The sequence below is a fragment of the Protopterus annectens genome, chromosome 1.part1 (assembly GCF_019279795.1).
Source record: "Protopterus annectens isolate FY-2018-M chromosome 1.part1, PAN1.0, whole genome shotgun sequence".
Classification (NCBI taxonomy): Eukaryota; Metazoa; Chordata; order Ceratodontiformes; family Protopteridae; genus Protopterus; species Protopterus annectens.
Window position 1 is genome coordinate 1,747,971,107 of NC_056726.1, and position 26,308 is coordinate 1,747,997,414.

At 46.1% G+C, this 26,308-nt stretch overlaps 1 protein-coding gene across 1 annotated transcript in view; it reads left to right on the plus strand.

The window, feature by feature from the left end:
* SLC9A1 (solute carrier family 9 member A1) overlaps positions 1-26,308 on the plus strand; it is a 1,681,881-nt gene that overhangs the window by 981,284 nt on the left and 674,289 nt on the right. Inside the window, 2 exon segments of the mRNA XM_044084290.1 lie at positions 14,255-14,283; positions 24,287-24,459. Coding sequence (XP_043940225.1) covers positions 14,255-14,283; positions 24,287-24,459 — 202 coding nt within the window.

Sequence of the window (26,308 nt, forward strand, 5' to 3'; positions counted from 1 at the left end):
CCATTCACATCTCAAGGGTTTGCAGATGACGCATTGCATGGTGGATTCATGCAGAGGAAGTTTCTCAGGGCCATCCTTTGACTTTTACCTCTCCCGGAGCCATAGTGGCTACAGATGCCTCCCAGCTGGGATGGGAGCGGAATTATTCAGGAAGGACAGTCCAAGGCACATGGTCCCAGACAGAGGCCAAATTCCACATCAGTGTCTTAGAAATGAGAGCAGTCTTATTGGTGTTGCAGGTAGGTCAAGATATTCTCCCCTAGGGCTGATTTGCAGATCAGATGGACAGTGTATCAGTGGTCCAGTATGTCAACAAACAAGGGGACCCAGATCTTACCCACTTTGCAGGCAGGCAGTGAGAGTTTGGCAATGTGCGATCTCTTCCAGCTGCTTTCTCTTGGTAATGCATATTCTGGAGAAAATCAACATGGTAGCAAACAAACTGAACAGGTCTATCTTATGCCCTTTAGAGTGATTTTTTTAGTTAATGCTGAAAATTGTATTTCACTGATGGGGTCAACTGTGCTGCGACCTCTTCACTTCACTCCTCTGTGCCAAGTGCACGTCTTTTTCTGTGATCCCCCTAGAGGGAGAGTCACAGAAAGGCTCTGCAATTCACAGTTGGCCTTCCGGTCTCCTGTATGCTTTCCCTCTCACTCCTCTCATCCCATAGTTTATTCAGAAAGCATTTTAGCGGAAGAGCAAGGTTTTCCTCATTGCATCATTCTAGCCTCACAAAGTGTTGTTTCTCTTCCTCTGGCTTCACCTAGTTCACCCTCCCTGTCTGCTGGATCCTGTTCAGGACCTTCTGTTTCACCCATCCAGGTTGTTGCCTCATCCATATATGCTGTTTCTCATGTTGAAGGCATGGTTTTCTCCTCCTCCAGTGATGGCTAGAAGTTCCAGGCTTTCTTTTTCCATTCACCATTCTACTGTTGTTGCAAAAAGCCTCTACAAGGGAAGTTTATGAAAGTAAATGGAAAAGATTTTCTATATGGGCCCATCAGAAATATTTAGATTGCTTTTCTGCAGCAATTTTAATTATTCTTGATTTCTTTGCCTCCATTTTCAGTGATCGATCTAGTTAGGTACAGTTGGCTGCTATCTCAAATTTTCATCTGGTATGGATCATTCATCTCTAGTTTCCTTAAAATTGTGTAAAGCTTTCCTTGCTGCTTCTGCCCCCAGTTAAGGACCCTGTTCCCTCATGGGACCATACGCTAAGTCTTCAAGCTGTTACTCAGCCTCTCTTCTTTAAACCCTCAACAAGGGCAGAGCTGAAATGCTTGTCCTGTAAAACTCTTTTACTAGTCACCATTAACTCAAGTAGACAAGTATCCAAACTCCAAGCAGTTACTTCTTAGCCACCTTAGCTGATTTTTCACAAGGACATAGTATCACTTTGGACCATACCTCTCAACCTGGAAACATCAAAAATCTGGACAAGGCCCATGATAAATAGGTACAAATCTGTACGCTGAATAATATAAACCTTGCATACATAATTATGTAACCCCGCCCACTCCAATGGAATTGTGGGATACCAACGTTCAAATGCAAATTGAAGAACAGGAAACCTAAATATGGCACCAGGGTCCCCCTGCAGCCATTCCAGTGTCCTATTACCTGGCTGTTTTGCCCTATTTACCATAGACACTAATGTGCATACTGCTTTAATTCTACAATGATTATATGGATTTTATTTTTGCATTTTATAGCACAATGCACAGACACTAATAGGTATCTACTAAACAAAGCAATACTGTCTCACAATGAAAACAGACTTGGCATTAAAACTTCTCTGCCCTTGAAACTCACATTCATTGAAACAGCATTGAAACCCACACTGCATGCAAACAAAATGCAGCTGGCCAGTGGTGGATAAAGATTACCTTTGAGCTGTTTTCAAATCATAGGCCCCTTGCACGCAAAACAAGAAAAATATCTGTATTCTTCGATGCTCCTTCCTGACTTTACTTTATTCCTTGTATAATACAGCACACTTGTTAGACTTAGAGCACATTTTAAATTTATTGTTTTAACATTTTTCCAGTAGGCAATGAAACACAAAACATGAACCAATAATGACAAAACTGCCCAATTGCTTCCACACATACTTTTATTTATTTATTAATATATATATATATATATATATATATATATATATATATATATATATATATATATATATATATAAATAGAATGACAGTAGTGCAAGTCATGGGCATCTTACATAGCTTCTCGAACTTATTTTCAATTTCAGTTTTTTGCTTGACTTGCTCTTTGTGTTATCAGACCAACTCAATAGCTGTAAATGCACAACAAAATAAACTAGGTAAACTGCATGCTTTAAGACTTCCAATTTTTAGTCCGAGTACTGACAAGACCCTCTCCTATACTCATCCTGAAGCATCAATACTATCATTGTAATCCAGGTGCTGTTAACTGGCCACTCTTGCTTCTCCACTGTCTGCAGTGGAAAAATATACATTTTATCTTGAATGCTTGAAAAATGTACTATACTTGTTTAAACATATTTCGCTTATAATGCAGCAGAAAACATATTTATGATTTTCTGTTCCTGAATTTGGGTTAATGATATTTTTTGCTCTTTCCACTGAGGCACAAATGCTCCTGTGCATGACATTTTCTCACTTCTGTTACATCTGTAGCTGCACCCTTGACTTGTTACACCCACCCCTTTAAAAGGTACAACAACACAGTGCAGTAACAGCAGTGCATCTGCATACTGTGGAAGTAGAACCCACAGCCTTCTGCATCAAAAGCAAGTATTTAACCTGTTATGCTATCAACAATGCAAGCGGACTCAACATAAGCAACACTAAACTTCTCTTCCCCTGAAGCTCTCAGCTCCCTGTAAAATTGTAAAATCCATTCGACACTCAACTGTATCTCTCAACTTTGCAGAACAAGAAATCTGGAAAAAGCCAAAATTTATTTGGGAGGGAGAACAAAAACCTAAAACCCAGGGACACATTTTAAACATTGCTTGTATAATTTTGGAAAATTGTTAGAATAAAATGTTTTTACTACCATGCATTTCACTGCCAAGTCTTGAACCCAGGAATCTGTGCACTAGTGTCAGAGAAACATATCACTATGCCAAATCTGCAGTTTCCTGAGCAATAGGAAGACAAACTTAAATGGCTATCATTTAGTGAATTCAGTTCTCACTTCTCACCATAGCTCTCAACCTCTTAGCTCAAAAAACCTGGACAAAGCCAATAATAATGGAGTACAGAATTCAGTTCTCACCATAGCTCTCAACCTCTTAGCACAAAAAACCCAGACAAAGCCAATAGTGGGGGAATACAGAATTCAGTTCTCACTTGTCACCATAGCTCTCAACCTCTTAGCACAAAAAAACTGAACAAAGCCAAAAATGGGGGAATACAGCCCCAAAAATAGGGACAAATTTCAAAAACTGTTCTTTAAAAAAAATTGCTAGAATAAAAGGATGTTCATCGTGTTACCCTGCTGCAGTCATCACACTTGGGTTATCCTGCCATCAGGTGGTCCCGCAGTCGGCCCGAATTCCAAAGTCTTGGTCCGGCTTCGGTTGCTGTCGCTTCCTCCCTAACATCAGAGCGCCAGGGGTATATGAGAGGCATCCGGCGCCATTTTCTTCTGTCTTTCTTGCCGCGCAGTGCCCGAAGCAGAAGCAGTTCGCAAGTACCGGTCGGCCGACACCTGAGATTTTCGAATCGAGTTTCAGTCCGAAGTCTTCAAAGCTAAGTACCCCATTGGGGAACCTTTTCTTGCCTCAGTCCGATGTCAGAAAAAGTTAACAATTGCATTTCTTGTGGGAAGCAAATACCTCATAAGGACTTTCATTCTTTTTGTGTACCTTGCCTAGGCCCAGACCACGACATCACTGGTTGTCGGTTTTGTGCTAGGTTCAGTAAGCGAACTATAAAGCGACGCTTTGATTTCGCACGACACTACTTCGGTAGAAAATTTAATTGCACTATGCCGTTGGAGCAACCGGCGTGCATAAAAAACGCAAAGATAAAGAAAGGCAGCCTAGATCCAAGCCAGACTCCGAGCCCTCGGCTGAGTCTGTCGCCGGTTCTCCTGTTTTCAGTGAGGCGCCTTCGCAGCCCCTGGCTGCTGCTGAATTGGATCCCCAGACCGCTTCGGATTCTCCAGCAGAGAGTTCTAGGCCGACGCAGCCATTTTCTTTAGGCCCTACCGACATTGCAGTAGGAGAAGCCGGTGCTGTAGAAACGCCTTCGGTTTCTGAAGGTGTCTTCAGACAGACTACTCTCACCATAAAATCTTATGCTAAGCACTCCTCTAAAACCAAAAAAGACTTCACTTCAGTCTTCAGGTCAAGGCCCTATGCCTAAGAAACAGATGCTTAAAATGGCTGAAGATTTAATTTCTTTGATCAGGGGTTCCCAACCCCGACAAAAGGCCTAGACAGGAGGAGGATTATGCCTCCTCTGATCAAGTGTCTGTTTCCTCAGTCTCCTCTGAGGAACAGGATTACTCCTTTCCCCCTTATGAAGATTGTGATGCTGAAGACTCCATTCCCTCAGCTTCTCCCCCTGAAGATTATTCCTTTGGGGAAACCTTACATACCATGAGGGAACATTTCCACTGGGAAGGTCAGGACTACTTCGACTCAAAAGGCTCCAGGAGTTTCTTTTACTCCCCCAGCACAGACCACTTGCTATCCCCCCAGTTTTGGACATTGTGGATGATGTTTTCTTAGAATCTAGTCTAAATCCAGATTCTCTGCCTCCTGCTCCAGCCAAACAAGATAGATACTATAGAGTGCCTGACTCGCACAAATTCCTATACAAAAGCCCTGTTGCTGATCCAGAGACAATCTCCCAGGGTCCCAAAGGGGCTAAGGCTTCTATGGCTAAAAATCCTGTACCCTCTGAAAGGGACTCCAGAGCACTAGATAGATGGGGGGAAGAAGGTTTACACCTCAACTACTCTAGCTATGAGAGCACTAAATTGTCAATTTCATATGCTTAAATACCAGCAATTCCTAATGTCTCACATAAAACAAAAGATGGGCACGCACCCTCAACAGTTTGAATTCAAGGAAATGCAGGATCTGTTGCATGCAGCTGAACAGGTGGGCAAACATACTTTACAATGTGGTTTTGATGCCTTGGAAGCTTCCTCTAGAGCAGCTGTTACTGGGTCTGTTATACGTAGGCATGCTTGGTTAAAGGAACAATCTCTGCCTGATCATGTTAAAGCAAAATTACTAGATGCACCCTTACAGCAGGATGTCTTATTTGGGGTTAAAGCAGAGGAGGTTTTAAAGAAAATGGAGGATAAGGCAAAATCTGTGCAGACAGTCAAAGATTTCTTACAGGTACAACCCCCACGCTTCAACAGAAATTGGCCAACAAAAAATTGGTCCTTTCCAGCTTCTGACAGACCACAGAGGGGTAGATACAGGCGCCCAAAGGGCAGAGGACAAGCACAAATCTCTTACAAACCTCGCCAATGTGGCACTGCAACACAGAAGGGAGGAGAAGACAGGTCCCAAACTACTAGAAGGCAAACACAATGACTTAAACCTCAAACTGCCAAGCAAAACTCTCTTGGCAGCTCCCTTGGGAGGAAAATTAGCACTTTTTGCAGACAACTGGCGCATCATCACAAAGGACAAATGGGTCCTAGACATTATCTCACAAGGATACAGATTCCATTTCTACACCTTGCCAAGGATAAAAGGAATGCCAAACCTGCCACAAAATCAATGGGCAGAGGCACAAAAACAAATTACAGCTCTCATGGACATGAGAGCCATTCAACTGGTACCTACACAGGAGCAAGGCCAAGGATTTTACTCAAGGCTCTTTCTAGTCCCCAGAAAGGACAGTGCTTGGAGACCCATTCTGGACCTTTCAATTTTAAACACCTTCTTGCAAGTACCCACATTCAAGATGCTAACACTACAGCAGCTTCTTCCCATGTTGGGCAAGAAAGCTTGGCTAGTAATGTTGGACCTCAAGGAGGCATACCTGCATGTCCCTATCAGACAAAATTGCAAAAGATACCTCCGTTTCATTGCAGGTTCAACCCATTACCAATTCTCTGCACTGCCCCTTGGCTTATCTACTGCACCCAGGGTCTTCACAAAATGCCTGGCACCAGTAATTGTATACTGCAGACAAAGAGGAATTCAAATATACCCATACCTGGACGACTGCCTCATCCAAGCAGAAAGCAAGGGCATTCTCTTACAACACCTGGCTTTTGTAAAACATCTTCTAATTTGCCTAGGGTACACAGTAAACGAAAAGAAATCAAAACTAGTGCTCTCACAAAATATGACATTCCTGGGTGCCAGCTTGAATACAACGGCCCAGATGGCTTATGTGATGCCAGACAAACAACTACAATTAACTCAATACTTCAGAGCAATGGCAACAAAGACCCATATCCCTGCAAAAAAAATTCTGCAGGCCTTGGCTTCATGGCATCTTGCATATTACTGATACCATTTTCAAAACTGCATATGAGGAAATTACAATGGTACCTAAAAAGCGTATGGACTCAACACAGCCACAGCTTGGAAACAATGATACCTCTCATTCCCTGCCTTCAACAGAAGTTTCTATGGTGGTCACAGGCATGTCACCTCAACAAGGGTTAACCTTTCACCTTACCCCAGCCAGGCAAACTATGACAACAGATGCATCTGACTATGCCCGGGGGGCACACATGGCAGGACGGTGCATTCAAGGCATATGGACTGCAGATCAAAGGAATCTGCACATCATTCAAAAATAAATGCTAGGTGTACAAAATGCTCTGACAGCCTTCTAGAACCTCTTACATCTAGGACAGCTTACCATAAGGACAGACAACACCACAGTAATGTGGTACATAAACAAGCAAGTGGTTACACACTCCTACCCTCTATGCAGGCAAGCAATGACCTTGTGGAACACAGCACTGGCTTACCAAGTTCAATTACAAGCTCAATTCCTGCCAGGAAGAAAGAACACATTGGCAGACGACCTAAGCAGAAACATCATGGATCCCCACGAGTGGAAACTGGATCCACAAGTATTTGCAATGATAATTCAAAAATGGGGTCTCCCAGACATAGACCTGTTTGCCAGCCTCAAAACTATCAACTAACAAAATTTTGCACAAGGACTTTTCACCATCAAGCTTGGAAAGTGGGCGCACTCTCATGCAGTTGGAAAATGCTGACAGTATATGCCTTTCCTCCATTACCCCTTCTCACAAAGGTGCTGCTGAAAGTCAGGATGGAGAGACCCCGAATGATACTCATTGCCCCAGACTGGCCACGCCAGCACTGGTACCCACTATTAAGGAATATGGCCCAGGGCCCACCATGGATTCTACCACAAATTACCCATCTGCTCACATAGCAAGACAATCAGATTCTACACAGCCAGCTCAAAACCTTAAACTTGGCTGCATGGCAAATCACCTAAGCAACCAGCCAGCTCCTCTCTCACAAGCTGTTATGGATGTTATTCTGGAGGCCAGGAGACCCAGCACCAGGAAAGCCTACTCAGACAAATGGAAAATGTTTTGCGCCTGGAACCAAGCTAAAGGCCAAAATACCCTTCAGCCTGACATACTTCAGATTCTGCAATATTTAACTGAGATGTTACACAAAGGGCTTTCTTTTTCATCTATTAAAATCCACGCCTTAGCTATTTCAGCTCACTACAACACGGATCTACCCTTATTTTCACATCCACTCCTAAGGCAGTTTCTCAGAGGGACCAAAAACATTAGGCCTCCCAGGAGAGCATCAACACCTTGGGACCTCAACTTTGTTCTGGAAAAACTTACGCTACCTCCTTTTGAGCCAGCTTTCTCAGCTGACTTACAGTTTATATCATGGAAGACTGCCCTGCTGCTAGCAATTACTTCAGCAAGAAGAGTTTCAGAGCTTCAGGCACTAATGGCAGTAGAGCCTTTCCTCATTTTTCATCAAGACAGAGTTTCTCTACGAACTAACCCTTCCTTTATGCCTAAGGTGGTATCCAGTGTGGCTCTAAATCAAACCATCCATTTACCCACATTCTATCCAAATCCACAGAACAAAGGAGAAAGACTCCTACATTCCTTGGACATTCACAGGCAGCTATGTTACTACTTGGATAAAACTAAGGTTTTCAGAAAATCTGACCAGCTTTTTGTATCCTATGCTACAGCATCACAGGGAAAGGCCATCCAAATGGATAGGACATTGCATACGTTTTTGCTACACCCACCATGGAAAACCAGTTCCTGCTAGCATAAGGCCCCACTCTACCAGGGCAGCAGCTACATCTACAGCCTTCCTCAGGGGGGTGCCAACCAAGGATATTCTGGAAGCTGCAACTTGGAGTTCTGTACACACCTTCAAACATTACCACTTACCACTTTACTCTAAGACTAGAGCTGGCTTCGCCACTGCAGTTTTGCAGGGCCTTCTAGCCTCCTCTAACCCTGTTTGACTCATCCTTCCATCCTTAGCTTTGGGATTCTACCCAAGTGTGATGACTGCAGCAGGATAACACGAACATAGTACAGTTTTGTACCTACCATAAATGTAGATGTTCGAGTGTATACCCTACTGCAGTCCAGGTTACCCTCTCTCCATCCCCTCTGACCTAAGACCTTTCTATACCTTAAAATCTGTTACAACCTTTGTGGTGTATTTGCTTATAGCTGGAGGGATTTTTTGTTTATGCTACACTTTTTATTATCGGTACTATCTACTGACCACCATTTGGGGGGGGCACCTGACATCTGGGGCAAGAAAAACTGAAGAAAATGGCGTCGGATGCCTCTCATATACCCCTGGCACTCTGACGTCAGGGAGGAAGCGACAGCAACCGACGCCAGACCAAGACGTTGGAATTCGGGACGACTGCGGGGACCGCCTGATGGCAGGATAACCCAAGTGTGATGACTGCAGCAGGGTATACACTCTAACATCTACATTTATGGTAGGTACAAAACTGTACTTTTTGTGTTACCATTTATTTTCTGAAGAATATGAAGTCTGAAATTCAAATGTTTGTCATTATTTAGTGAAGTCAATCCTTCACTGAAATCCAGACCAGAAAACCACAGATTTTATGAGGAACGGAAGAAAAATATGAGGCATAAATCTGTAATGTTCTGTAAAGTTTTCAAAAGGGGTGGTGGGTAGGGACTTGAGGCTCTTGTTACCTTGTACCCAAGGTACAAGGTTTAAGCCTGAGTACCTCCACTAGCCACCAGGTATATTCACCTGGGGCATTTTATACACACACACACACACACAAAACTGACTTTCTTAATAAATATCCCATAACCTTGTTTTATTGTCTGATTTCATGTTGCAATTCCTGATTTTATTACATCTTACCCACTTTAATTTTTGTATAAACTGGTGAAACTTTCTGTATAGATTAATTGCCATGTCAGTTGTATCTGTTCTTAACCAATGATCTGAAGTAGTTTTCTTCATTTGGCCTTCAACCTGTGGGAAATAGGATCCGTATCAGATCTAAGCTGGCAAAGATTACTAGCATCAGCTCTGAGCTCCAGACTCCTCCCCCTTACCCATAATACACCTCCACTGCCTTCCATCCCCAGATCTCGGTTGCCACAATTTGTAAAACATTGTGTCTCTAGAGCTCCAGCTAGCAGGGTGATTCTGATTGTAAGTTTTTCTAAAATTCTGTTACTTTTAGCCGTTTCAGGTTAGTGTAGGTACCTTTTCTCCCTTCCCATCGCTTTGGCGTTGAGTGTAGGTTTGTAGTTGTAGTTTAGAGTCGTTTGTCTGTGATGGTCCTCCCCCCATTAGTCAGTCTAGTGTGATGAGTGGGGTGTGAGTTAGTCTAAATAAAGACAGTTTTTGCCTGTTCCTTCTTTTTTTATATGGCTTCTTTCTTTGTAGTATGACTGAAAAGCTTATCTTTAAGATCTGCACAGAGTGTGGCCATAAGCTCTCCCCAGTGAATGTCCACATTCTGTGTGTGTTGTGCTTAGGTGTGGCCCACCTTAGTGTGGAATGCTCCATTTGTGCGGGGTTCAATCCCTGAGCTTTGAAGGATAGAAAGGCCAAGTTGACCCTCAGAGGTCTTCTGCCTGCCACTGAACCTCCTTCCTCGTCTTTGGCTTCAAAGTGGTTGCTGTGACTTCTTCTCCCACTTCACTCCCAGGCTGGGACTCCAAGTCCTGCATCTAAGCCTGTGGTAACGACGCAGAGGATAGGTAGAGAATGAGAGAGAGAGTCGAAGACAAAGGAAAAGAGGAAGAGGTCCTCGGACCTCTCATCCCCGAGCAAGTCTGCACTGATCCGTGACTCCGCTCTACTCCGGTCTCCGAGGTTCTCCCCGGAGCCGGAGGAGGCACATTGATTCCCGGGCCTCGGTTCCCCAACTGGCCAGGTCGTAGTCCATGGCTGCGTCACGGTCGACCCATTCTTTATTGGACATGGATCTGGATAAGATGAGGCGCTTTATCCGTACACAGATCCAGATGGGGGTCTTGCCAGCCCTTGCCTTCCTCAGGAGGGGGAAGCTCGCTTCCCTTTTTTAACCCATTTCTCTTGCCCCGATCCGACCTTTGTCTTCGGAGTTCTCTGATCTGAGGTTGGCCTTGGTCAGGGGGTTGTCTCTGACAGTCCTTGCGTCCTTGACGTCGACAGCTGCTTGGAGCATCTCTGGTCTGACCAGTTCGGATCCGAGCCGCTCTCGGAGCTGGAGCCTGGGTGTCAGATCTGAGGGAGTGGAACCTTTTCCATCGGCTTTGACGTTGTCAGGCCAGGTTCCCTCTCTTGGAGCTCCGTCCACTTTGGGTTCAACTCCAATTCTCGTGTCTGACCTGGAGAGACCAGCCTCCTTATTAGCTTCCCAGGAGGTCCGCTCTCCTTCAGCATTTGATGTGGTAGAACGGGTCCTCTCCATCGGTTTGTGGCCCCTGACCACCCCCCTGGACTCCGCCCAGAACCACTCAGCTCTATTTGCAGTCCCTATTGTCTTACCAGAGGGACAGGCTGTGCCCGAAGAGCCCCAGACAGTTCTCCCAGAGGAACAGATGGCTTGCGAGTGCTCCCCGGAAAGCCCCACTGGAGATGTGCTTCGCAAGCATACATGCAAGATGAGGCACTTGGACTCCCCCTAGTCCCTAACCAACAACCCAGATTTAGAAGATTGCCTCCCAACGATGTCGCCTTTGGAGGCATCATGGATATCCTGCACCAGCGGGGAGGTTGGTCTGCCCCCAAGCCCTCCTCTGATGAGTCTGTGTTTCTGGAGGCTTTCGGCACGGGCCCATCTACTTCTTGGGTGTCCCCTCCCATGGATCCTTTAGTGGATTTGATCACCTCGCTGGTGTGGAAGGAACCAGATACTGTGGAGCCGATCCCCAAGCGCCCAAATAAGGTTTTAAGTCCCCCTGTTGACAGGCCTTCCTGGAACAAGGGCTCCCCAGTGGACGTCATGGTGGTAGCAGCAGCCACGAAGAAAGAAATATCTCAGGAAAGTTCCTTGGTCCACCCTCCTGCCCGAGAGTCACGGACGATGGACTGCCTAGGGAGGCGGGTGTATGCTTTAGCTACCTTTTCGATAAGGGCGCTATCCTACTTGGCCCATGTCACGAGACTCAAGCACAACATAATGAAGGAGCTGGAGGAGTCTCCACCCATGTCCATGTCGCAGGAGGACAAGGCTTCGTTCTCCGAGAAAATGGCCACTCTGAGAGCAGTATCAAATAATTCCATGTGACTCCTCTCCCATGCTATGGAAGGCGCTGTTAGGGCAGCTGGGTCCAGCATGTCCATGAGGCGTAAGACCTGGCTCAGGTTGTGCCAATTTACTGAACCCTTTAAGGTGTCCTTTGCCAATGCCCCTTATGACGGCGCTACTCTTTTCGGTAAGACCACCAAGGAGACACTAGTCCAGAGTGAGAACGACTGGAAGACACTGTCTGCCGTCGGGATCTGCTTCTCTAACCCTCAAAGGTCCTTTTCCTGAACCAGAGAGGGCAAAAGAAGATGTTGTTCCAGAAGTCTCAGTATTCCCGGGACACTCTGGGCTCTTCTTCCCCTAGAGGCACAGGGGGACAGAATGGACGCTGGCCCAGAGGCCGAGGGGGTCCGCAGAACTTTGGGTCTCGAGAACCATTCTTGGACAGACCCGGGCAGCAACCCTGAGGAGTTGCCTGGCTGCTGTACTCTGGAGGCAGTCGGGGGGGATTGTCCTTGCACCCAGCAGCATGGGAGACCATAATGGACAGCTGGGTGCTTCTAATCATATCCAGAAGATATTCTATCCCCTTCGTGGGTACCCCCATATCTCCAAAACACCTCCCGGACGTTCCACCCTTGTAGAAGGAGGCAGCAGCACAGGATATTTCCAAGCTACTAGGAAAATGAGTTATCAAAACCATCCCCTGAGATCAGTCTGGATCGGGTTTCTACTCCAGGTTCTTTTTTTGGTGCCAAAGAAAATGGGGAACTTAAGGTCCATTCTGGACCTCTCTACTCAGAACCTGTCAGTTGCCAAAGAAATGTTCTGGATGGTCACACTACAGTCCATCATGCCATCCGTACCTGCAAGAGCGACTGGATGTGCTCGTTAGATCTCCAGGATGCATACTATCTCATAAAAATGCACAGAAGCACCAGGAGGTTCCTCCGCTTCTGGCTAGGGACCAATCATTATGAATTTCGAGCCCTACTCTTTGGTCTCACCACAGACCCCAGGGTGTTTACCAAAGTGATAGCGGTTGTAGCGGCTCACCTGAGGCTTCAGGGGATTCAGATCTATCCGTACCTGTACGATTGGCTCCTCACTGCTCCCACCAGGCGTCTACTTTCCCAAACCAGGGATTACTTTCTGACACTTGCCCTGAGTTTGGGTATCACAGTCAACACATCCAAATCTCTACTAGAGCCTGTACAGGTGGTAGACTACATTGATGCCAGGATAGACACTCCAGTGCAAAGTGTTCCTGACCTCAGAGTGTGTTCAAAATCTCAGGATGCATGTCTCCCTAATTTGCCGTTCTCACCTCCTGACAGCGGAATCAGTGTTGAGGGCCCTAGGCATGATGGTGGTGACCATAACTCTTCTTGCATGTGCTTGGCTACACATGTGGATTCTTCAGTGGACTCTGGCGGTTCAGTGTTCCCTGTTGGATTTACCACTAACCTGTCCTATCCACCTAAGTCAAGTGTGTTGGTCATCCCTCATATGGTGGACGAGCTCTCTGGACATTTTGGAGGGACAACCCTTTGTTCCAGCCCCGGCCCAAACCACAGTGACCATGGATGCCTCCCAACTCAGGTGGGGAGGGCATTGTTCAGGCAGGACAGTCCAAGTCCTGTGGTCCCCCATAGAGACCAGCTTGCGTATCATTGTCCTAGAGATGAAGGGCGGTCCTTCTAACGTTGTAGGCCCTTCATGTCTTTCTTCCTCTAGGGACGATTGCCATTCAATCAGGCAACATGTCAGTACTCTGGTATATCAAAAACAGGGAGGGACCAGATCTTATTCCCTTTGTCACGAGGCCATTAGAGTGTGGGAATGGGCGATCTCCACCGGTCGCTTTCTCATCACAACGCACATTCTGGGACGGTCCCACATTCTAGCGGACAGACTAAGTCAGACCATTCTGATGCCTTACGAGTGATCTCTGAATCTATCAGTAGTGGAACTGATTTTCAGTGAGTGGGGTCAACCTTGCTTTAGTCTGTTCATATCTTCTTCCAATGCGAAGTGCAGCAGGTTTTCTGCTCTGAACCCCCCGTCCGACACTCTAGTTCATGCTTGGCCTCCCGGTCTTCTGTATGCTTATCTGCCAATTCCTCTCATCCCGAGGTTTCTGCAGAAAGCTTGTCGACTGGGGAGCAAGGTGATCCTCATTGCCCCATTCTGGCCTCACCAGGTTTGGTTTCCCTTCCTTTGGTTTCACCTTCTGGCTCCACCTTGGATCCTAGATCCCATTCTGGATCTGATCTCACACCCACCGGGGATGCCTCATTTGGGTCTGGACAACCTGAAGCTTGCGGCTTGGCTGCTCCAGTTCCCATGATTGCTAGGACTCCCGGACTTTCCTCCTCAGTTAAGTCTATTTTGGTGGCTGCTCATAAGTCTTCAACCAGAAAGGTTTATTGCAGCAAGTGGAAACATTTTTCTTTCTGGGCCTCTCAGAGGAGTTTAGAAACTTTCACGGCTCCTATTTCCACCATTCTTGACTTTCCAGCATGGTGCTAGTTCTTCTACTGTCAAAGTTCAGTTGGCTACCATTTCTCATTTTCATGTGGGTAAGAATTCTGCATCCTTGGCATCTTCTAGACTGTGTAAAGCCTTTATTAAAGGCACTTTTTTGCTACACCCCCTGGTCAGAGATCCTGTCACCTGTGAGACCTTACTATGGTTCTCCAAGCTCTGGTTGCCCCGACTTTCGAGCCTGCTGCAACTGCAGATCTAAAATTTCTGTCATGGAAAACAGCTTTTCTGGTCGGTATTACCTCTGCTAGAAGGGTTTTGGAATTACAGGCCTTGTCCATAGAATTCCTGTACATGATTTTTCATAAAGATAGTTTCCCTTCAAACCAACTTATCTTTTCTTCCTAAGGTGGCATCACCAGTCAGTATCAATCAGACTACAAATTTGCCTGTGTTCTTTCCCAGTTTTACCAACAGGATGGAATACAAACTACACGTTGGATTTTCATAGACCGTTACGATTCTATTTACACAGGACAAAAAATTTTCGTAAATCTGATCAATTGTTTGTTTCATTCTATAGACCCTTTTTGGGCAAACCTATTTCCAAGGTCACTATAGCTAGATGGATTTCTTCATGCATCCTGCAGGTTTATAAGGACAAAGGCATGTCTCCTCCAGGTCAGGTTAAAGCTCATTCCACTAGGTCAATGGCTACGTCTGCAGCTTTTTGGTCTAGGGAGTCTTTGGATGACATTTGCTCTGCAGCTACCTGGTCCTCATCTCGTACGTTTATTTCTCATTACAAATTGAATCTGACATCTAGAAGGAGAGCATCCTTTGGCTCCGCGGTACTCCAAAATATCCTTCCATGAGGGTCTCCCAGGAGGTTAGTAGCTGGGGGACTCTGTCATACAGGTTGAAGACCAAATGAAATAAACTACTTCAGATAAAGAAGTTGTGTACTCACCATAACGTTCCATCTGAGTAATTGTACTTAATTTGTCTTCAGCCATCCCTCCCTCCTTCCCCCGGACCTTGGTGCATGTTCAGCCTACGGGCTGCAGTATAGGTCACAAGTATGTAATCATGTCTGGTTCTAAGTATAAGTTCAGCAAACTCGATCTGGGGATGGAAGGCAATGGAGGCGTATTATGGGTAAGGGGAGAAGTATGGAGCTCGGAGCTGATGCCAGTAATCTTTGCCGTCTTGAATCCGATACGGATCCGTATTCCCACAGGTTGAAGACAAATGAAGTACAACTACTCAGATGGAATGTTATGGTGAGTACATAACTTCTTTTTTTCTTACTATGTCTAATTTGGTATAATTATTTAAACTGTAGATGTTCTTGTCTTATATTTAAAGAATGTAAAATTATTGTTCTTAACATGTTTTGTAATACTTTGGAATTTTTCTCCCTGGGTTTCTGCTGAAAATGTGCACCTATCCAGTTGTACTTTCCCGGTAATCAAACATCAATTAATAAATAATAAATTAGTAAATAATTTTGTATAAGGTTTATGTAGCTCTTCCTCAGTTTCTACACCTGCTTTATTTACAGTATTCTTAGCTAGTCGATTTTCCTTATTAGTCTCCATATTGACTTGTTTTATTACTTTTAACAAAACTGTAGGAAGGACTCTGTATCAGATTTATCTAACCCTTCCATACAGAGCCAAACCTTAGATCTGAAGTAGGAGATTCATTTGTCAGCAACCTGTGGGTATGGATCTGATATCGGATCCGAACTGGCATGGTTTATCCAGCTATGGATCCGAGCTCCTCCCCTCACCCATAATGCCCTGCTCTCCCTACATGACCTCAGATCTAGTTTGCCACGTTCATGGTGACAGCTTGATCTTTGAGCTCCTACAGCTAAGTGGAATTTTGTTATTTAATAAGGGTTTTTCTCGATCTTTAAGTAGTATATTTGTGTGAAAGTGTTAGATTCCCCATCCTTTTAAACTGTTTTTGGTTAATTTTCTAAAATTTTTGTATAATTCCCTCCAGTTGTGTGTGCGTGGTCTTTGGGGCCTGTAGTGCGACCGAGTTGTTAACTTTGTTAACCTGTTAGCTTTTAATTTTTTTCTGTTAAAAAAAAAAAAAAATAAAAAAAGAAAAAAAAGAATGTCAGAAGCCCTAAGCTGTCCCCTGCTGATGTAGTTTCGTCAATTTGGGGTTGAACACCTCACTTCTGGATGTTCAATCTGTGCAGGGTTCAACCCGCTGGTCTTGGCGGGACTTTTTCCCCTCCGCCCGTTGGTAGTTACACCTGCGATGCCTTCCTGCTCCCACTCCTCCTCCGGGACTCAAACTCTACGGGTTGGAGGACAGGGAAGCTAGGAAGAAGGACCGGAGAGAAGCACCACAAGCGGTGTGCCAAGACCTCCGTCTCTGCCCGCGGGCTTCTCCTCCGGCCTCTCTAGCTACTGGTTCTCCTACTCCTCAGCTCCGGTCCCGACCTTTTCACTGGGACCTGAGGAGGAGGAGACCCGACCTCCTTGAGGCTATCGCGGTACTCGAGGCCTACCTCGGTAGCCTCTTCGGTGGTCCACTTATAGTCTTTCAGACACCGATCTGGACCGGATGATAAGGTTCATCCAGGCCCAGATGCAGATGCAAGCCCATTGCTCCTTCTCCGACCCGCTACCCGGGTTCACCGGGGTGGGTCGGCTCGCAGTACTGACTACCGGATCCGACCCTGCCCTCGAGTGTCGGATCTGACCTCGGAGCCTTGGCGATCCGAGGACTCAGTGTGCCCGTGTCGGGCGCGACTGGGCCCTCGGATATCCACTCCTTGGATCCGAGGAGCCGACTATCGGATCCTTTGGTTGAGCTTTTGATGTAGTGGAGAGGGCTCTGTTGAGGGCATCCGGACCCCGGCACTTGCTTCGCTCGGCCCCGCACTCCATCTGCTCTGGGTCAGGCTTCCATCACCCGGCCACTGGGACAGCCCGTTTCGATGCCCCAAGCAGTTCCAGTGGAACTAGACACTGCAGGGTTCCTCGGACAGCCCGAGGAGGCACCTGCAACACGATGTAAAGGAGGCACATAGATTCCTCCGAGTCTTTAACTGAAGACACGGACTTGGAGGAAGGGAAGGCTCCCAAGATCACCCCGAGGATGTCTCCTTTGGAGACATCATGGAAATGCTTATAAGAGGTGGGTGGTCTGCCCCAAAGTTTTCAGTCCGTGTTCTTGGAGGCATTCTACCTCTTGGGTGTCCGACCCCTGGTGGACCTCATTACCACCAGGGCATGGAAGGAACCGGACACCGTGGAGCCAATTCCCAAAAGGCCTGACAGGATCCTCAGCCCCCCTGCTGACCGTGCCCACTGGAGTAAGGGTCCTCCGGTAGATGCCATGTTGACGGCAGCAGCCACCAAGAGGGAACGGAGAGTCCCTCAGTCCATCCTCCGAGCAAGGAGTCTCTGATGATGGACCGCTTGGGGAAGCGAATGTTTAGTTCAGCGACCTTCTCAGTGAGGGCGCTCAACTATCTGGCACATGTTATTAGGATGCAGCGCGATCATATTAAAGAATACGCTGCATCCCCCCCCAGAGTCCATGTCAGAGGAGGACAAAGTTTTGCACTCCACCCGTATGGCCACTCTCAAATACCTCTTGCTTTCCCATGCTACTGAGGGAGCCGCTAGAGCTGCAGGAGTAGGCCTAGTCACGAGACGTCAGGCCTGGCTCCACTATTGCGATTTCACGGAGCCCTTCAAGGCGTCCTTCGAGAATGCCCCCTTTGAAGGTTCTGCCCTCTTTGGCAAAACGGTTCGCGACACCTTGGTCCAGAGCGAGAAGGACGGGAAGACGCTGTTTGCCATCGGAGTCCGCTTCTCTGTGCCCCAGAGGTCCTACTCTAGAAACCAAAAGGGCCAGAAGAAGATGTGGTTCCGGAAGTCGCAGCAATCCCAACCTGCTCCGGACAACCAGTCCTTCCGTGGCAGAGGAGGACAGGGCGGACGCCGCCCCAGGGGCAGAGGGGCTGCCAGGAATTTCGGGTTCAGAGAACCTTTCTCTGAGGCAACCCTGAGGGGTTGCCCGACTGCTCCACTCTGGAGGCAGTCGGGGGATGTTTTTCGGAGCACCTAGCGGCATGGGAGTCCATAACAACAGACCGCTGGGTCCTCCGTATCATATCCAGAGGATACAAAATTCCCTTTCTTCGTGTCCCGAAACCAAAATCCCTCCCTGACGTTCCACCCGATCAGGAGGAGGCTGCTTTAGCAGAAATTGGCTATCTGCTGAGAAAAAGGGCCATCCAGCCCATCCCCCCAGACCAGATCGGATCAGGGTTCTACTCCAGGTTCTTTTTAGTGCCAAAAAAGACGGGGGACCTAAGACCCATTTTAGATCTGTCCCTATTAAACCTGGCAGTTCCCAAGGAGAAGTTCTGGATGGTCACTTTACAATCTATCCTCCCCCTTCTGGGAGAAAATCACTGGATGTGCTCCATAGACCTCAAGGATGCGTACTACCACATACTAATGGACAGACGGTCCAGGAGGTTTCTTCGCTTCCGGCTGGGAACCAGTCACTACCAGTTCAGGGTCCTTCCCTTTGGTCTCACCACTGCCCCCAGGGTGTTCACCAAAGTACTATCAGTGGTTGCGGCCCACCTGAGGCTTCAAGGGGTGCAGGTCTTTCCGTACCTGGACGACTGGCTCCCTGGCTAGGTATCACAATAAACGTAGCAAAGTTCAACCTGGCCCCTACTCAGCTGATAAATTTCATAGGTGCCAGATTAGACACAAGGAAGTTAAGAGCCTTCCTCACAACCAACAGAATTCGGAATCTTCGTCTCCAGGTGCAGGCCATCCTCCACTCCAGCTCATTTCCAGCGGAATTGGTCCTGAGGGCACTAGGGTCCATGGCGGCAGCGATTTCTCTTCTCCCGCTTGAACATGCGGGTACTTCAGTGGACACTTCAAGTACAATGGTCTTACCTTTCTCTTCCCCTGCATCATCCCGTTGCAGTCAGCAAGGCTTGCAAGCGATCTCTTTTGTGGTGGCTCCATTCAGAGGATCTCCTAGGAGGCCGCCCCTTTTGTGCATCCCCCCCCCCTTGCCACAGTGACCACGGACGCATCCCGCCTCGGGTGGGGCACTTTGTGGGACGGACGGTCCAAGGCACGTGGAACGACTCAGAGACCTCCCTGCATATCAGTGTTCTGGAGATGAGGGCCGTGCTCTTGGCGTTGCAAGCACTGCAGGCCTTTCTTCCCCTGGGAACAATTGCGATTCAATCGGACAACATGTCAGTGGTCTGGTACATCGACAAATCAGGGGAACCAGGTCTTACCCTTTGTCGGGAAGCCATGAGAGTGTGGGAATGGGCGAGCTCCACCAACCGCTTTCTTATCGCAACGCATATTCCGGTCGGTCCAACATCCTTGCGGACAAACTCAGTCGCACCATTCTCTCCCGCACTGCAGTGGTCTCTCAATGCTCAAGTAGCGAAACGTATCTTCGCATGGTGGGGCGATCTCTTTGCTTCTCCCTTAAACACCAAGTGCGACAGTTTTTCGCTCTAATCCCTCCTCCAGGGATTCCCGAGGACTCTGGTGCATGCTTGGCCTCCCGGTCTTCTGTCGCATACCCCTCTTCCTCTGATGCTCCAGGTTCTTCAGAAAGCCTCTCGGTTGGGGTGCAGAATGATCCTCATAGCCACATTCTGGCCTCGGCAGATCTGGTTCCCTTACCTAAGGTCTCACTCAGTGAATCCACCTTGGATTCTAGATCCCATCCCGGATCTGATATCACACCCATCGAACCTACCATCTCCAAACCTGGACAACCTGAAGCTAACTGCTTGGCTGCTCCAGTTCCACTCCTAATTAGGACTCCCGGTATTTCATCTCCCGTTAAGGCTATCCTGGTAGCGGCGCACAAACCCTCTACCAGAAAAACTTACCGCAGTAAATGGAAGCAATTCTCCATCTGGGCGGAGCGGCAAGGTCTAGATCCCTTCACGGTACTCCTTCCCGTGGTCCTAGATTTCCTTACCACTCTTTTTAATGATGGCGCCAGTAGTTCCACGGTTAAAGTACAGCTTGCAGCCATCTCTCATTATCATGTTGGTCATGACTCTGGACCTCTTATGTCTGCCAAGTTATGTAAAATCTTCCTAAAAGGCACCTTTCTGCTTAGACCCACAGTCAAACCATGGGATCTTTCTTTGGTTCTTCAGGCCTTGACCGCTCCCCCCTTCGAGCCTGCGGCCACTGTAGATCTAAAATTCTTATCTCTTAAGACTGCATTTTTGGTAGCCATTACTTCAGCCAAAAGAGTTTCGGAACTTCAAGCCCTTTCCATAAAGCCGCCTTACTTGATCTTCCATCCGGACTGGGTGTACCTCAGGATCAATCCCTCTTTCCTCCCTAAGGTAGCTTCGGAAGCAAACATTAATCAGTCCATCAACCTCCCCGTTTTCTTTCCTGATTATCAGAACAAAGGCGAATACAAGCTGCATTCATTGGATGTTAACAGACAGCTTTGTTTTTATCTTAACAGGACAGCTGGTCACAGGCAATCCGATCAGTTGTTCGTTTCCTTTGCCAAATTTAATCTGGGTAAACCAATTTCAAAAGTCTCCTTGTTACGATGGATTTCCCAGTGTTTTTTATTAGCTTACCAAGCTTCTGGGAGGCCCGCACCGGATGTAGTTCATGCTCATTCAACCCGGTCCATTTCTACCTCAGCAGCCTTTAAGGCTAGGATACCTCTGGATGACATTTGTTCAGCAGCCACTTGGGCTTCATCTCATACCTTTATTTCTCATTACAAGCTGGATATCACGTCTAGAGGTAGAGCATCCTTTGGCTCCGCGGTGCTCCGGAATATCCTTCCATGACGGCCTCCCAAGATTCAGGTAGCTGGGGACTCTGTCCCACAGGTTGCTGACAAATGAATCTCCTACTTCAGATTTAGAAGTTATGTTCCATCTGAGTAGGTGTATTCATTTGTCTGCAACCATCCCGCCCTCCTATCCCCCTGGCCTTGTCAGTTTCCTGCATAGAGTGTGTTACCCTTTATAAGGGTATTTGATACAGGGCAAACTCGATCTGAGGTCATGTAGGGAGAGCAGGGCATTATGGGTGAGGGGAGGAGCTAGGAGCTCAGATCCATAGCTGGATAAACCATGCCGGTTCGGATCCGATATCGGATCCATACCCACAGGTTGCAGACAAATGAATACACCTACTCAGATGGAACGTTATGGTAAGTACATAACTTCTAATTCCTTTTGTGCTTTCTAGTCATAAATGCTTTTATTTACTGGGGCTATGTATTTCTTACAATATGTCCAGTTGAACTTTTCTTCCCATGCCTTTCACAGTTATTTGAATTGGGGTAAATCTTGGTTAATTATCACATCTTTTGTTAATATAGCACTAGAGCTAATGGGCATAACACTGCTTAAAAGAGTTCATTTATACCTATGGTGCAAGGTACTCCATTTTCTCTCCATGTACACAGACTGTCAATTTTTGTTAACTAATTTTATGCTTACAAACATCCTGTAATCTAACTAATGTAGGAATGCTCCCTAAGGCTGATAATCTTCGCATCTCTTTCCCTTCTACTTCAATAAAACATTTAGCAAGTTTACTAATAACAGTGTCAATAAACAGATTCTACAGTCCAAGTAGTTAAAAGGTTCATGTAGCTGCATTCATAAGCATGCTTTCAGTTACAGCTGCTTGGCTAGCAGTAACAGCTGTTAAGGAATGGACAGTATTTTCAGGGCCTTTTACAACATTTAAAGTAAACCAGCTCAGATCACAACTTTTTCTTGTTTTTAAGGAAAGTAATGTAGCAACAGGCATTCTACTAAAATAAGTAACTGTTCAGAGTATTTAGGACCACTCACACACCCCTTCCAGTTCCTACTTTGTCATGATGACGTAGAGTATCTCTTCCATAGTGGCGGCCCTGCAGCATATCTTCCAACATCAAAAACAGCCTTCACATCTCATCTCTAGTGAAAACGGCTTCTTCCAGCAGCAAAAACGGCCCTACAGAAATTTAAATGAAACTGCGGCTTCTCGGTTTCTTCTGTTCTTCCAGCAGCAAAAATGACCCTACAGCAATTCAAATGAAACCGCAGCTTCTCGGCTTCTTCTGTATTCCTGCAAGGGAACCTTGCCACAGCCGGAAATGTATGCACATTGAGCTGAAGCTCAATTCCGACAGGCTGGCAGGCCGTTTCACGGAGCTGACGTCATCACACACGTGATGACGAAAGCTCAAAAAAATCCAGGAAATAAATTTTTAAAATAAGAGCCGGGAATTCAGAAATTAGGGGTGCCACTCTGGAATCATGGCACCCCATTATTTGCACCCCAAAACTTGGTAAAAAACTAGTAATTTGGTATGGTTGAGAGGTATGCTTTGGACTAATTCCTCCTTTCTACCTGAAATGGTGTCAGAAACGAAACTCAGCCAGTCAGTTAACCTACCCAGTCTTCTTTCTAAATTTTCCAGCAAGGAAGAATACATGCTCCATTTATTGGATGCTCATACACAGCCCAGATTTCACATTCACAGAACTAAATCCCTAAGGAAATCAGTACATATTTTTGTATCCTTTTCCTAAGCCACGTTAGGCACAGCAGTGACAAAAGTGACTCTAGCCAGATGGCTGATTGCATTACCTTTATTTGTAGGAACAAAGGCCTGTCATTACCCAGAAATCCTAAAGCACACTCCAAGTCTTTTGTCACATCATCCACTTTTTGCTCTAAAGCATGTATTGATGACATTTGTGCAGCTGCTACATGGTCCAATGCTCAAACCTTTATAGCGCATAACAAATTGGATATATTATGAAAAAATAGGGCAGCTTTTGGCTCAGCAGTACTCCAGAATATTGTTCCTCAAGGATCACCCAAAATTTCTCTAGCTCGGGAATAACAAAACAGAGAGCATCAAATATTATAGGTAGCTACTCTGCATAACTCTGCATCTGTGTCTGTTTTCATCCTTCCATGGCTTCCCGCCCCCCATTCCCCCCCCCCCTTTTATTTTGTCTGAATCCTATTTTGACCTGAGGTATATTTTTGATTAGTTTCTGCTCTGTGTGGTCCAGAGTTCTCCTCTGATTTTTCCCGTTTCCCACTTTTCCACCTTCTCTGTTTTTTTAACTTAGAGACTACTATTGGGATTTTTTCCATTTTCCATTGTGATTAAATAGAAGGCAAACTCGATCTGAGGTATCTCGGGAGTAAATGGGGACTTATGAGCAAGAGGAAGAGCTTGAGCTGCGGAGCCTGAAGTCTGTCAAGTGGCCAGGGACTGATCCGAGACCCATCAGTTGATGAGGGATGAAAAAAGACAACGCAGGTGCAGAGTTATGGTGAGTACTTACAATATTTTTTTATCCCTTGCCACCATTAATGTTCGTTATTGTTTGGAGAGGTTGGAATGTTGTTTATGTTCATTTACATGCACGTGTTGTTTATTTCACTCAGTGTGCAATATTTTTATGCTTGTATGGGCAGCTGCGGTGGTGCAGCGGGTAGCATTGCCGCCTCACAGCAAGAGGTTCTCTGGTTTGATTCTCAGCTGGGGTGCCTTCTGTGCGGAGTCTGCATGTCCTCCCTGTGGTCGCGTGGGTTTCCTCCGTGTGCTCCTGTTTCTTCCCACATCCCAAAGACATGCTGTAGGTGGATTGGGTACTCTAAATTGGCCCTAGGCATAAGTGTATGCACGTGTGTGCTTTCTGTGGAAGGTTGGCAACTCGACACCGTAAAACTCACTTCCAATCATGAGCGGATAGGTGATCCGCTGTGGTGACCCCTAACTAGCAAAAACTGAAAGAAGAAGAAGAAGATCTGCTGTCGAGACCCTTTTGTATAGTTATGTATACAGCAAACCCTGTTGGTGGGACAGTGTACTACTGTCATTGATGATACAGTAAAGATTTTATTGATTGCACCAAAGCTCCACTCAGGTGATGGGAAGGCCAACATAGTTTGCCTCCTGCTCCTCCAAATCTGAAAATGCATTGTAGACGTTTGATTTCTGCTTTCCTCTCTCTCATGTTTAAATTCATCATGGTTTGTATTTTAGTTACTGAGGCTGGACTCGCCAGACTCCCTGATCATTTGTGAATATTTTTGTCATTTCTGAATTCCTTCTAACATTAACATTTATATCTCAGGGTATGACCATTCGACCTCTGGTGGACTTACTGGCTGTCAAAAAAAAGCATGAAGTGAAACGTTCCATTAATGAAGAAATCCACACCCAGGTAAACAAGTGTGTTTGTGTGTGTGTGTGTGTGTGTGTGTACATTTGGAGAAAGGTATGAATGCTTGGTTTCATGTCGCACATATATGTAGAGGAGGACTCAGCGTGCAGTATTCATGTTTGGATTTGTGTGAATGAAAGCAGTTTGTTTTTATTATTTGTACATATATTTGACTCCTGTTACATAATAGAGTGTAAGTTGTTGAGCAGAGCTTCCTGTACCACCCAGTAGCTGCCTCATTAGATGATAATGTAGCTGTGTTACTGGAATCTTTGATTTTTTTGTGGTATTTAAACCCCACATTTGAGTTGTTTGGGGCTTGTTTACATGTCACGCACCACAGCTGCACTGTTTTTAACCCTTTGTGAGGTAGTCCAGCTACAAATTTTCCCTTAGTAGCACTTGTGTGATCACCTAGTAATACTACTCTTAGACCTTCCACCCTTTACCCTCTTAACTCTCTTTGGCCTCTCTCCCTCATATTCTGATAAATATGGATGGACAATTTCCTATGTTTTTTCCTGCCAGACTAGTTAATATGGGCATCCTGAGACGGTGTAGCAACAGCCTCATGTACACAGACAACCCTCTATTACCACCACCTGGGAACACAATTTGTGAGAGATGCAGTTACATTAAGAACCTAGAATCGGTGCTGTCTCCCTGACTCAGACTCCTTTTAAGCCTGTAGATTCTGCTTCTTTGCAACACTGTAATTGGAAGGCTGTTTTGTTGCTGGCTCTTACTTATGCTCGGAGGGTTTCTGAGCTCCACGCCCTTATGGCTATTCCTCCTTTTTTGGTTTTCTACAGATACAGGCTGTCCTGTCATACTAATCCTTTTATCCCCAAGGTAGTAAATGACATGTCCTTGAATCAGTTGGTACAACTCCCTTCCATTTTCCCTTCTCAGTTTGCTAATGAGAGGGTCCTGCATACCTTGGATGTGCACAGACAGTGCAGGTACAATTTGGATAAAACAGACTATAAAGCCAGTATATTTGGCAATGAGAAGGTGGTCTACACAAACACCACACCTCAAACACTACCCACACCTACACAACACACACCGACAAATGCAGAGGTCTTCAACAAAAATGTACCCAAACAAAAGAGACCTCGGAGGCAAAAAACACATGTGAACTCCACTGCCCACCACACCACACATAATCCACACACCTGTGTCTGACAGTCACTAAGACCTAAACCCAACATGTTAGTCATAGGAGAGTCCATTGTGAGACTCACAGTTGCGCCTGTCTCCAGGCTGGATATGGAGAAAGTCACTGTTAGTTTGTCAGGTGTCAGAATCCACCATATCACCCACGCACTCAAGTCTCTCAACAACAGGTAGTATTAATGACTGTCATAGTCCATGTTGGCGTGAATAACTTAAGACCTACCTACTTGGACTATATGAAGAGAGACATGATGGCGCTTGCTGAATGTGTTCCAGGTAGGTATGTTCCTAGCCTTAAGCAGCATTCTGCAGTCAGCCAGAATGATGGCCTCATTAGAAACAGAAAATGATTGACATTAACTGACAGGTGGCTTAGTTTCTGGCTGCATTTCAAGGGGATCCAGTATCTGACAGCCTGGGAAGACACGATTGACAAACCACGATGCTTTGTTGGAGATGGCCTGCATCTGTCTCCCCTGGGCTTCAGGTTTCTGGCAAAGGCTCTTGCCTCCCCCATAGTGCCTTTTTTAAGCAATGCCATGAGGTCAAAACTACCCAACATGAAAATTTCATCAAAATGCAAATTAAAGGTCATGAGCTAAACACTAGGAGTCTAAACATGAAACTCCACTCATTGCAAGCATTCTTAACCCTGGAAGATGCTGACTTT